The 13,734-nt window shown below is 41.1% G+C and overlaps 1 protein-coding gene and 1 long non-coding RNA gene across 7 annotated transcripts in view; both read right to left on the reverse strand.

Annotated features, from left to right (window-relative positions):
• The window catches only part of ZNF385B (zinc finger protein 385B), a 553,635-nt gene that overhangs the window by 50,603 nt on the left and 489,298 nt on the right, over nucleotides 1–13,734 (reverse strand). For all 6 annotated transcript variants that reach the window (XM_016433726.2, XM_056794085.1, XM_056794086.1 and 3 more), the window contains one exon: nucleotides 5,988–6,150. In XM_016433726.2, the coding sequence (XP_016289212.1) occupies nucleotides 5,988–6,150 (163 nt within the window). The remainder of the gene's footprint in view (nucleotides 1–5,987; nucleotides 6,151–13,734) is intronic.
• On the reverse strand, nucleotides 3,822–5,975 carry LOC130453726 (uncharacterized). Its single transcript, XR_008911249.1, has 2 exons — nucleotides 4,455–5,975; nucleotides 3,822–4,018 (listed from the first exon to the last, which is right to left on the reverse strand). It is a non-coding gene; the product is annotated as an uncharacterized LOC130453726 (long non-coding RNA).

Below are 13,734 nucleotides of genomic sequence, written 5' to 3' on the forward strand. Positions count from 1 at the left end.
AGTAAATAAATGCAAACAGGTTAAATGCAATTTAGTTTGGGAGGAGGGCACTCACTGGCAGTGAGGTGGACTCAGGAAAGGTTTCCTGTACAGTGATGCCTCATGAAGGAAGGGGGGGGGGGATTCTAGGAGAGGGAAGTGACCAAGCATGGCATTCTAGACACAATGTATACCAAAACCATGCCATGATTAATTAGCCTCAAAGTCAGAAAATGTAGGCTGAGGAGACGTTAATAAAAAGATAATAGAAACCGCATCCAGCTAACAGAATGAAAACCAAGATTATTGCTAAACCACCTAGGTCAGTGACAGTGAACTTATGGTATATGTGCCAGAGAGGGCACACAGAGCACTCTCTGTGGGCACACAGCAATCCTCCTCTCACAACTACTAGAAAGGCAGAGGGACTCTGGCAGAAGTGATCCCCTTCCCTTTCCACTGTGCCTGAGAACACTTCTCATCACATGCCTCACCCCTCTACTCAGCAGCCCAATGGGAGTGCTTCCTCCCCTCTCCCTCTCCACCACACCTGAGGTCATTTCTCAATGCCCCACCCCTCTGCCCAGCAGCCCAATGGGAGTGCTTCCTCCCCTCCCCCTCTCCACCACACCTGAGGTCATTTCTCAATGCCCCACCCCTCTGCCCAGCAGCCTGATGGGAGTGCTTCCTCCCTCCCTTGTCTGGGGTAAGGTGGGGGCAGGGTATTCCTGGCATTCGGTGAGGGGGAGGGGCACTGCACAAGATCTGGGCAGTGGGGTGGGGCCCGCCATTATATCTCTAAAAGATTCACCATCACTGACCCAGGTCACAGAAATACAGTGTGGAGGCAGAGGACTATTTTACAGGTACTGAAGATATTCTACTTCAGAATCATCTCCTCTTCTTCCAATGGGGAATCCCCCCACCAACCCTTGGATTTATTCGGCCACTCTCCCTCCTCACCCCAGTCTTGTGGAATCCCTTCCTTGCCTCACACAGCTCCACTGCCTCCTTCTCCAGAGGTCCTTAACCTTCCTGTGCCATGGAGCTCTTTGGCAGCCTGGTAACCCCTTCTCAGAACAATGTTTGTACATGCATAAAATAAAGTACAGAAGAAATCTATTATTTTGATTTTTTTTATTTTTTGTTTTAAAGTCCATGGACTCTGGGCTAAGAACTCTTGTAACATAAAGCCATTCCTTATTCTCCCTCTCCATATTACCTTCAAAAATTTTTTTATAAAAACATATATTTGTTTATATATGTACACATGTCTATACACATATGTATTTATGTTGTGTATACATGTCTATGCACATATATACTTAGGCATCTTTTTTATTAAACACATATATATGAATTTATTAGGTATTTATTTTTATAAAATATGTATGTATATATACATGCCCACATAAGGCACACACATATTTATTTTATAGGAAAACACACATGTGTATATGTCTATATGTCCAAACACACATATTTTATGAAACATACACGTATATGTCTACACAAGTAAATGCATGTTTATTTTATAGTAAAACATTGCATATGTTTACTCAACATATATTATCTGTAGAAAACACACATGTATACATACATGTCTATATACCTGTATTTACTTTGTATGAAACATGTAGATGCACAACATATACATTACACATGTGTTCATTTAATATAAATACATAAATGTATTTATATACATTTCTACACAGGCACATGGTTATTTTGTATAAAACATGTGTGTGCTCATACATATGCATATTTGGTTATTTTATATAAAATGTGTATATGCATATGCATATCTATACACACACGAATTTATTTTGTATGAAGCCATGTGTGTATGTACACATGTCTACATAAATATGCATATTTAATTCACATAGAAAGTACATGCCTAGAGCATACATGTGTGTATTTGGTACATACAGAACACATACATGTTTGTGCACGTGCTTATATAGGTATTCATAAAGAACATGTGTGTACATCTCTGTAGGTATACATGTATATTTGTAGCAACCCACATGTATAGGAATGCCTATACACAGGTATATGCATGTTGTGCTTCCATCGATTATATGCTCCTCAAGAATCAGGGACTGTGAATATTTTTGCTTGTGTCCCTGGCACTTAGCAAGAGACCTGGCACATGCGAAATTCTCAATGAATGCTTGTTTGACTCTCTTCTCCTTGTTTCTAGCAGTGCTATACGTGCCTGGGAATATATACCTGATACTTAGCAGGGAGGGAGGGAGAGACAGAGAGTCTCTTAGTTTTAGGGGACAAGCAGATGTCTGATAGGATCGAGGTGTGGCCTGAAGGTGCATCTTTCTGACCATCTAGAGGACGATCAGAGGGAGATAGTCATCTCAGGACCCTAGAGGGGTCATTGGGTGTTTCTAGGCTCAGAGTCAGGAGGAGGCAAAACAAGGGAGGTTCCCTGACAATAGTTCGCCTGGCTTTCTGGGGTACACTGCCCATGTCAGTGTCTATCCTTTCCTTTTTCTTCTCTCACACAATCTCATCTCCCTTTAAAAATGTTCTCTGTGCTTTGAGGGATCGTGCTCTGCTATGTTAGAGTGGGTGTCCTCTCCTAGGAGGCCTTAGGCTACAGGTACGGTCTTTTGTGGGGGGAGTTTATGTCATGGAGGGGTTCTTATTCATCCCTGGAAGAGACTAGATGGCCTCCGAGAGGCCCTCTCCCTTTTTTTCAACTCTAAGGATCTGTAATCCTGTTGAGTTCTCTCTTTTCTGCTCATTACCTCGCATTCCATCCCCACCCCAAATCCGAACCCCAGGCAGTTCGCTACAATTCTGCTGCGGACACTGGCATCTCAGAGCTCAGTGGCAGAACACCCGCCATCCCTCGCCGTCATCTCCCTGGGCTGGCTATTAAGCCGGAGGCTCAGGTGAAAAAGCCTGCCCTGTACAATTTCTAGGCTAGCACAAACCACTATCGCCTTCATTGTTTCCCCTAGAAGACCTGCTGAAGATGAGAGGCACAATCGGCTTAATAACCCCATGGACAGCAACCTCTTGCCTTCAGAATCTTGCAGGAGACAGCCCTGTCCGAGGGAAAGTACACGGACGTGAGACAGAGCCCAGAGACCCTGCTCAGCGAGGCTGCGTGACCCGGAGCGAGAGGCTGCTCTAACCCTGGACTGTTTCTCAGTTTCCTTAGGGGTAAAATAATAAAGATTACAACTTATGTTTACATAGAATTTCAGGGCTCCTCCCCCCTCCCAAACCCTTACTTTCCGTCTTAGCATTAATACGATGAATTGGTTCCAAGGCAGAAGAGTGGTAAGGGCTAGGCAATGGGGGTCAAGTGACTTGCTCAGGGTCACACAGCTGGGAAGTGGCTGAGGCCAGATTTGAACCTAGGACCTCCCATCTTCACTACTGATTGAGCCATCTAGCAGTCCCCCATTATTTCATCTTATGAATTGTGTGAGTCTATTTCCTCATCTATAAAATGGATATAATAATACACTATCCGATATCCCAGTCATCATAAAAGTGTTCTCTAAGCATTAAGACACTAGAAAAAAGTGCTAAGGTTCTATTAATGAAATATTCTTTAGTCATTTTCAGTTATGTCTAACTCTTTGGGATACCACTGGAGATTTTCTTGGCAGAGATACTGGAGTGGTTGGCTATTTCCTTCTCTAGCTCATTTTACAGGTAAGGAAACTGAGGCCATGGAGGTGAAGGGACTTGCCTAGAGTCACACAGCTAATACATGCCTGAGACCAGAGTTGAACTCAGGAACATAAGTCTTACTGACTCCAAGACAGGCCACCTACCCGCCCCAGGAATGACAGAAAGCAAAGACGTCAAGAATAACAACTGTTATTTCTTAAATCCCATAGGGCAAACTCTAGGCTCTCTAGCTTCGCCAGGGTCATCAGCAAGATGTCAGCTTTCCAGACGTGGCATCCCTCCATGGCCACCATGCTTAATCCACAGGGGCTTTGCACGTGTTTAAAGACCGAGTCGGAGAGAGGCTGGGAGCTTTGCTGAGGAAACACCCCTAGGAAGAAAGTTCACAGATCCCTGAAGTACTTCGGTGACTATCCGGAACCACACGCAATGGATCCAGTCCACAATGGTCCCCCATCTTTGTCCCCCCGGAGCTCAGGAGGTCAACTCCTAGAACTGCGGATTCGTCCCTTATCCCCACTCACTGCTGCCATTCCAAAGGTGCCTTTAAAGATCTATCTCTACTCAAAATCGTTCAGATTGCAGAGGAAAGTCAGAGCCACTGTTTAATCCAACAGCCTGACAAGGAAGTCCCTTGAAAGGGAACAGAGCACAAATGATACAGAAACACCTCCATTAAAAAAAATAGGTCATCAAGTGAAACAAAATGACCCATCCATCAGGCACAGGTCTATGGGAGTGAAGAGAGCCCATTAAAATCCAATTTCATACTATCTCTGTGCTAGGAAACCTGGAGCTTTATTTACCTCCATTCACTGAATCTTTGGGATTTAACACGTCTCAGGAAATACAAGTTGGTCCACCCTAGACTCTTCAGTGTAACCTCTCTCTTTAATTTCTATTCATCAAAGATTTTAAGCCATTGATAGTCACAGAGTGTAGATAGAGAGCTCTACAGTTCAGGAGACAGGGGAAAAAACACACCCCAAACATTTTTTTCCAAGGCCATAGGGAACTAGAATGAGGACTTGATAGAATTTCCAATTCTTAAGATGCTAAATGACAGTTGAGCATAACAGAAAATAGAGAGGACTAGAAGGAAGGAGCCTTGGATTCTAGTCTCTGCATTGCCACTAAATACTGAAAAACTGAAACGTCATTTTCCTTCTCTGGGGCTCCGTTCCATTTGTAAAACAAAGTGGGTTGATGCAATGCTCTCTAAGATTTACAGAGATAGAATATGCAATCTTATGGGCAGTCTCACAGGCAGCTTTTGGAAATTAGACCTCACCCAAAAAGATTTTGCTCACTCTACCCATTTGGCCAGGATGCTCTCCCTCAAAAACCCCGGCTGGAAGTAAATGCGCCTGGCAATTCTTTGCCTGCAATTCTGGGGCAAACCAAGCACTAAATAGAATGGAAAAGAGAGGTAGAACTTATTTAATTCCTTTGGATACCATTTTTATCTTGCTTTGGATCCTTTGTAGCCAGAAAGTCTGCATCTTTTCTTTTAAACCCTTACTTTCTCTTTTAGTAACAACTCTTAAGATAGAAGGGCAAGGTTTAGGTAATTCAGCTGAAGTGATTTGCCCTTGGTCACACAGCTATGAAGTGTCTTGAGGTCACATTTGAACCCAGGTCCTCTCTTTTCCAGGCCTGATTCTCTTTCCCCTGTGCCACTTAGCTGCCCCGAGCCTGTGCCTTTGCTAAATTTCTAAGAGTTTGTATCTACTAATAAGTAAATAAAATCAGAAGCCAGATTTCAATTCTGGGCTCCTTGCTTTTAAGTAAGAATTGCTATGCATTAGAATGTGAATGTAAGATCAATTCAGAGCACATATGTGTGTGTATAATGACTATAACACACATGTATAATTCTATTTCATAACCTGTGGCAGAGACCTTGGAAATCAATCATCCACTTCTATCTTTTTCGTTTTTACAGATAGGGAAACTGAGGCACAGAGCAGGAAGAAATCCCTTGCCAAAAGTCACACAACCACTTAAGGGCTGGAGCCAAGACTCAATAAACCTTGTGCCTTCTGACTCCAGGGCCAGGGTTTGTTTGTTTTTCTCCATTACTCACTCCACAATCTTCCCACAGGGATGAATGGTCTTCTACTGTCTGACACAGATAAAAACATTTAGATGTTGGACAGTGAACAAAACCCTTCCTGTGAAGGAAAACATATTAATACTTACACAAACAAATCATGGACAGTAACATGCAACAACTCAGGAAAACAACAATCAAAAAAAAAAAAAATAAAAGAGAGAGAAAAGGAAGGAAAAAAAAAAGAAAATCACAAAGAATGTAAAGAACCGAAGCTGTCATTGACCTGATTTGTCAGAGCTGTTGCCTGGGACTGGTGGGATGGAGCAGCTGGGATTAGCCTTTGCGCTGTCCTTGGAAGAACCAGCTTTTTGTTTATTTTTCGATGCCTCAAGCGCTTTGACCTTCTTGGCATGCTTACTTCCTTTGTAGTGGGCCTCGGCCTGGCTCTACAAAGGAGAACAAATCAGGCTCACTTTTTGGCTAATTTCCATACACCACAATGGATGATAATGTAGGAAAAAAAAAAGACACTTTCAATAATAGGCATCAATTTTAGAATTCGATTTACATGACTGTAAGATGGCAGACATATCTTATTTCAATCAATCAATGAATAAATAAAGATTTATTAAGCCTTTTATTATGTGCTGGATGTTGGAAATAGGATAACAAAAAATAGAACATGCCTTGCCAACAAGGTTACCTTAGACTGCAAGTTCCTTGAGGGCAGGGACTTTCTTTGGCCTCTTTTTGTATCCCCAGCTTATAGCTCAGTACCTGGCACATAATAGGTGCTTAATAAATATTTATGGATTGATTGATTGATTTAATAGGGGAAGTTTCCATGCTTGGGAGAGCTCTCATTTTGCTAGTGCTGTGTTCATTCATGGGTCACTGACACAGATTGCAATCTCTACCTGGCACATAGTAGGTGCTTAATAAATGTTTACTGATTGATTGATCAATTTAATAGGGGAAATTTCCATGCTTGGGAGATCTCTCATTTTGCTAGTGCTGTGTTCATTCATGGGTCACTGACACAGGATGCAATCTCTACCTGGCACATAGTAGGTGCTTAATAAATGTTTACTGATTGATTGATTTAATAGGGGAAATTTCCATGCTTGGGAGATCTCTCATTTTGCTAGTTCTGTGTTCATTCATGGGTCACTGACACAGGATGCAATCTCTACATATATACCCAAGAGATGGTCTTCATTAGCTGACATATCCCTCCCCCAAATCATCACCTGGTGGCCAGTCCCTAGAGGACAGAGGAACTCTTCATCACTGGTACCATACCATTTATTTTCCATGGACCTCTCCGGCTTAAAAGGACTTTCCAGTTTGCTATGCTTGTGCTGCTTTAGAGAAAGAAACGTCATCTTTATCGGATGCTGAGAAGGCCTGGGATGGCTAAGATGTGCACCTGAGAGATTTTAATGCAGTGATATTCTTTACAGAACCCAGAGCACCCATGTCTGCTTCTCTGAAGGACTTAAGAATCTAGGAAAGGGGAAAACAAAACAGGACCTTGGCAAAATTGTGAAGAAAATGAATTTGTCTTTGGTGTCCATTTCATCTCTCTATTAGTACATTTCTCCCTGTTGGGACAGCCAGGGTGGCCTCCAACTATGTTTCTGCAGGCTGCCCCAGGGTCTACAATGCCTTGTTCCTTTCCCTAGATGGGCTTATACTACAATCTGAACCTTTTCAATTCGCCCCTTTCCACCTTCTCTTCCTAAGGTTGACCTGTTCTGAATTTTAAAACTCCCAAGATTTTGCTCTAATCACAAATGAATACATTTATCTATCAGATAGACTAAATATTATAGTAAACAAAATGATCAATGAAGTGTTACTTTCTCAATTGTATGATGAAAGTGGTCAACTAGTTCAGAGACAAAAAAACAAGAAGTTATAAAATGGGAGAGACGTTCTTGGGGTCCCTAGTTGGATGGAGCAGGAAAGGTAAGGCAAAGCCATCCTTCAGCTAGTTTCTAAAGGACATCCTGCTAGAATTATGACTTCCCTCCTAGATCAAAGAGAAAGAGATAAGATCAAAGGAAAATGACTGGATAAAATATCCATAATGCCAAACAAACAGCAAAAGATGGAGAAAATATTTAATGGGTTCATGGACATTTGAGAAATTCTCCTCTGACTTAAGAAAACGGCCTTGTCCCTTAACACTTCAGTGTACAGACTGATAAAAATTTTATATATAGTCTTTGCAATTTCATATCTAGCATATATGTGCATTTTAGTGAAATGCAGAAGTAGTCCACTGGATTTAATCTTATTGCATCATTAGCCCAACTTCATTGCACCAATTTTCTTTATATTTGCAGTATACTAGTGTAGACCCACCTGTGTGATGATGCTTCTGTTTAATTATCATTTAATTCAACAAGCATTTATTGAAAATCAGAGTAGAGAATTGTGTATTGGAATGTGTACGTGTGTGTACATCTAGATAACACTGAAAGTGGGGGGATGGTAGGGAAAGAGCTATAAAGGAATTATGATCAACTGTGAATGACAACTATTATCAGTCAATCAAGGATCCAGGACAACCCCAAGAGAGACTCAAGATGAAAACGTCTATCCACTGCTATAAAAGTAACTGACTTGAGACTGAATGCAGATTGGAGCACCCCATTCTTCACTTTATTTTTTCCATGAATTTTTCTCTAGTATGAGCACCATGTCTTTTCTTTTACAACATGAGATATGTATTCTATGATAACACATGGCTGTTTTGGGGAGTGGGAAGAGGTTGAAGAGAGGGAGACTATGGATCACAAAATGTGACAAAGAGATTATTTAGAAATCATATCAAGGGGGGTAGTTAGATGGCTTGATGGATAGAGAGCCAGGCCTAAAGGCAGGACATCTTGGGTTCAAATTTGGCCTCTGATATTTTTTAGTTAGCTGTGCAAATCACTTCACTCCAACTGCCAAGCCCTTATCACTTTTCTGCCTTGGAATCAATACTTAGTTTTGATTCTAAGGTAGAAGGTAAGAATTTTTTTAATTAAAAAATAATAATTGTATTGATTTGTTTAAAAAAGAGCTACAGAAGAAATAGGAAGTAGTAAGGAATGGTGAAATAAGCACTAAATTTTGGAGTTAAAGGACATGGATTCAAAACTTTCCTCTGATACCTAATGTGTGAAGAGTAAATTATAAAGCTCCTGAGGCTCAGTTTCCTTATCTGTAAAGTAAAAGGTCTGGTCTAGATGGCCTCTCAGGTCCCTTCCAACTCTCTCTCTATGACCCTGAGATCTGTAAGTCACAACACCTGTCCTCAAGGAACTTAACAAAAGTAGAAAGTCAACCATAATTGATAGAATGAAAAATACCACAGAAGATAATTGATTAACAAGAACAAGGTAACTAGATCCAAAGGAACATAGATGTGGGAAGTCTTATGTTTCCTCATATGTTAAAGGAGTTTAGATTGAATGATGTATAAGTTGCCTTTGTTAAACTGGAAAAAACACAGAACTATTAAATAGTCAGAAAAACCACTTTAATTAAGGAGAGGGGTTCAGGATAATTCCTCAAGGCCTCCACACAGAGCCCCTAGACTCTGGCTGCTCTGGCCACTGACCCCTGGGAATGCCAAACACTCCAGATTGACAGTTCCAAAGAATAAAAGAAATCGGGGGACTTAATATAGGATGGACACAAAAGGGAAAGATCCAGCCAAGCACCAGGCTACCTGGGAAAGGACTTTGACCCAAGGGGAGAAACTACAGGGACAAAAAGGGGACTTCACACCTGATTTGCTAGCTCCACCTAAAGCACTTCAAGGTCTATTGTTAATCCAAATTTGTGAAGTTGGGCTTTCATTCTTAAGTGAGGTCAACCTCAGGATGCTACAACTGTGGGGTTCTCAAGGTTTCCAGATTGGGGTTTCTAGATTCCACCTTGACACCTTCTCGCTTTTATCTTAAGAACCTCTGAATAAGGGGGTGATCCCCTCAGAGAAGTTTTAGGGATGGAAGAGTTCCTATGGCAGAGAAGTTTTAAGCTGGGTTTCAAAGGAGATGATCCAAATGATGGAGAAAGAGAAGCGCTTCAAGGGAAAGGGGTCCCCCAGGCAAATTGCTGAGAAGGGAGAGGGCAGAGGATCACAGAAATGATTTAGAGAAAAATGAAAGAATTTTAGAGAAAACTGGAAGTCCTTGATGACTAGGCAGAGAAATGCATACAAGATGGGAATTATCTTGAAGAAAAATTTCCCTGCAGGAGTATTCTGTTTTAGGAAGTGGTCAGAAAACTGGCCCAGGAGCCAGAAAGACCTGGGTTCAAATCTCTGACACCTATAAGCTATGTGACTGGAAATTGGCAGTGCCCTCTAGGCGACTCCAAGTCTTCAGTTTCAGGTAGGATAGCCAGTGCCTGGCCCTCCGTAGGCACTTAATAAATGCTGGCTCTTTGACTAACTGACTCCCTGCCAGGTTGCCTCTCACAGCCTTTCACGGCGAGGCCAAACCATCTGAAGTTTATCGCAGTGTGTTTTTTTGAGCGTGTCATCTCATTTTCCTGCTTGCAAATCTGCCTTTGGTTTGTTAGGCATGAACTGCTTGGCTAAACTGCTGTCATCCACCCTTATACATGGCCAGTCCCTCCAGCTGGGTGGGAGCGGACACCTAGCCTTTCTGGCCTCTCTGCATTCCAAAGCCCTTGCTTTGGGGAAACCCCTCTTTGGAGCACGGTTCCCAGGGGATGTGGATGGAGCAGCTCTTTCTGTTGAAAAGGACATTGAACTTCGGTCCAGATCTCACAACCATAGAATCAACAGCCTTGAGGCCACTAAGCTGTCTCTTAATCTCTGAAGGAAATGCTTGCTGATCCTGTGTTAGGGTGTGTGGCTTCCCTATCCCTATTTGGACCTAATTCTTAATAATTAAATTAAATAAACATAAATAGACTAAGGTTGTGGGGACTAACCTTAGTATAGCATCCAGTTTCCTTTAACACTGGAAGGATCAGGTGCTTATCAAACACACCAAGGTTCCGTTGTGTCAGGACACAGTCAGCACTTTTCTTGCCTGACTTTTCACATCTACATTTCTAGAGATTAGTCGCCTGTATATCACACCTTCTGGATGCCTGTCTCAAGGGCTTTTGCCAGTTGTGTTAAAGGGAAAAAAAAAACCCAAACCAAAAAACAAACACTATTCTAGAGAGAAGGAAGCATAATCTAATTGTAATTTTCAGGTTTTCTATTTATTTCACTTATCTTAATCTCTGCCCTAGGCTATTAGGGCTAAGGTTGGTTGAACAGGATTTAAATATATTCAGATAAAATCTACTTAGATAAAATATTCAGACATACCCACTGCTTCTACAGAAACAGCTAACTGAATTTCAACAAATATTACTTGGCAATACCTAGTAATAAAATCAAGGCTGGAAAAGTTACTTGAGCACATTTGAAATATATGGAACATAGGTGCCATTATTGAAGGATACCTGTTAAATAAATGAATACTGTAATTTAATTAAAACTAAAAAAAAATAGGAAAAGCATGCTTCTTGAAATGACTGCAGTGGGAAGATCACGTCTCAATGATTTAATATTTAACTACAATCAAGAAGCAATTTAGTCAATCTATGCAACGTGCATTAAAAAAAAACATATTTGGTGGGACGCTGGTAGTGGGTGGCTGGGAAGATGTCATTTTTCAGGGCTCCCAGAGCTGCAGGACACTGGCACGTCCTCTGGTAACTGTTCTCATCCTGGGCACTAAGCTATGTTATGACTTTGCTACATGTTGGTTCAAGAAACTGGTATTCCCTTCAAAAAATGATTTCAGCCCAAGATACCAGAGTGTCATTTCCTCATTAGCTTCTTTCAGGGCTCACTGTAGGACATTAAGAGTGTCAATTAGCACTTAGCTATGAAGATACAGTTCAGTGAAACTGCATTAAATGCCAAGATAAGGATGATCTCCAAGGCCACAATCGCCTTCTTCCCATTAGTCAGAACATGAAGGGGATAATGAAACCCAGGCTCTCATTCAAGCTTTGCTATAACTAAAAATTAATTTCTCTTCCCCATCACCATTCAGGAAAGGTAAAGTAGCAGCAAAAGTAATCTCATTACAGGTGAAAACAGGAATGAGTCTCCTACCCACAGCTCCAGTGGCTCATTGCTCTTGGCTCCTCAAAAATCGTTGGGAACAGAATTGCTGAGTAACAAAACCATCCTTATGAATTGGTTACCTAAGAATTTTTCCATGGGGGAAAAAAAAGGACTGAGGGACAAGCAAGAAAACTCAAGCTGCCAAGGCGTAGAGGACACCATGATTTGGCCAGGCTCATTTAATTTCAGTTCCTTACTTAGCGGCTGAAGTTCTGACAACCACAAGACCCTACTGAAAGAGGCAGAGGTTGGCCATGCCATGCTCCTCCATCCCTTCAGAGGCATCCTGAACCAGAGAAGGCCTCTCTGACAAGAATCCTAGAGTTTCATTAGGGCAGGCTCTGTCTCTTGTCTAGTTCCTATCATTCCAGCCCCTAACATAATGCTTCTCATTCATGAATATTTAATCCAATTGGTTTTGGATTGGAATCTTCTATAGCAGCTGATTTATTATAAATGGAAGGAGTGTCTTTGAAAGTAATAGTGTTAGGGGCAGCTGGGTGGCTCAGTGGAGAGAGAGAGCCAAGCCTAGAAACAGGGTTCAAATCTGGCCCCAGACATTCCCCAGCTCCATGACCCTGGACAAGGCACGTAACCCCTCTTATCTCTCTTTCTGCCTTGGAACCAATACACATTATTGATCCTAAGATGGAAGGTGAGGGTTTAAGAGAAAGTAATGGTGTCTGAGGGTATTTCTTCTACTTTCTCCTGCTGTTTGCTCCCCAGCCTTCTCTGCTCCAAAGCAAAATTACTTATAAATAAATAAATGAATATATATATACATATACATATATATATATATATATATTACTTTAGAGGGAAAGCTTGGGGATATTTCTCCATTTTTTTCCTATTACATCCTATACTTTTATTATCTAGCATTTTATGTCGATGGAATACAGAGGAAGTATGAGTCTAGTAGAAAGTATGCTGAATTTGGAGTCAAAGACATAGGGTTCAAATCTTCAGCTCTCTCTCTAATTATCTGTATGGCTTTGGGCAAATAAGTTACTTACTCTCTTTGTGCCTCAGTTTCCCTCCACCAGAAAAAATGGGGAGTTGGACTAGATGACCTGTGAGGTTCCTTCCATCTCCAATCTATATTCCCTAGGATATATGAATATGGCACCAGGCAAGACCACCATTTTATCTTTAAGTCCTCCCTTCTGGTAACGAAAGAGCCGAATCACTAAGCAAGGGAAATATTTCCACTTGGGCAGATCACAGCCCTCCACATCCCATCCTACATGATTCTCCTCACTCTCGTGTCTTACTAGAAAGACTCTATGGAGGACCCATCCAAATTGCCAGAGATCTTTTCTGGAGAGAAGGCTAACTGTCTATCGAATCCCTTTATACTGATTTCTCTCACTCCACACACATACTTGTATAATCTCCACATTATACACATAATATACATATATCTCCCCTATATAGAGAGCTCTCTCTATACATACACATAGAAATATACATAAATACCCTTCCTATATCCCTTCCTCTCTATATACCTATATAATAATATATAAATAATAATCTATATCTCTTAAATATATAATTACCCATTCCCCTTTAGAACCTCACTTTTCAACTTTCAGGGATTATCAGGACTACTAGTTTGCCTAAATAAATTCACTATTTAAAAACAATGCAAATATATTCCCTTACTTTTGAGAGTCTTATAAAGGGTGAATTATATTAGAGTTTGGGTAATCACTAGGGGAAGGGTAATGTGTGTAGAGGAAATGTGTATTATTAATCTGACATTAGGGTCCCCTCTGAAAATTACTTGTACCATTAAAAATTATCAAAGCATTTCAGGAAAAAAAGTTACCAAAGTGAAATATAATATATATATATATATATATATTTT

Source organism: Monodelphis domestica, chromosome 4, assembly GCF_027887165.1.
Source record: "Monodelphis domestica isolate mMonDom1 chromosome 4, mMonDom1.pri, whole genome shotgun sequence".
NCBI lineage: Eukaryota > Metazoa > Chordata > Mammalia > Didelphimorphia > Didelphidae > Monodelphis > Monodelphis domestica.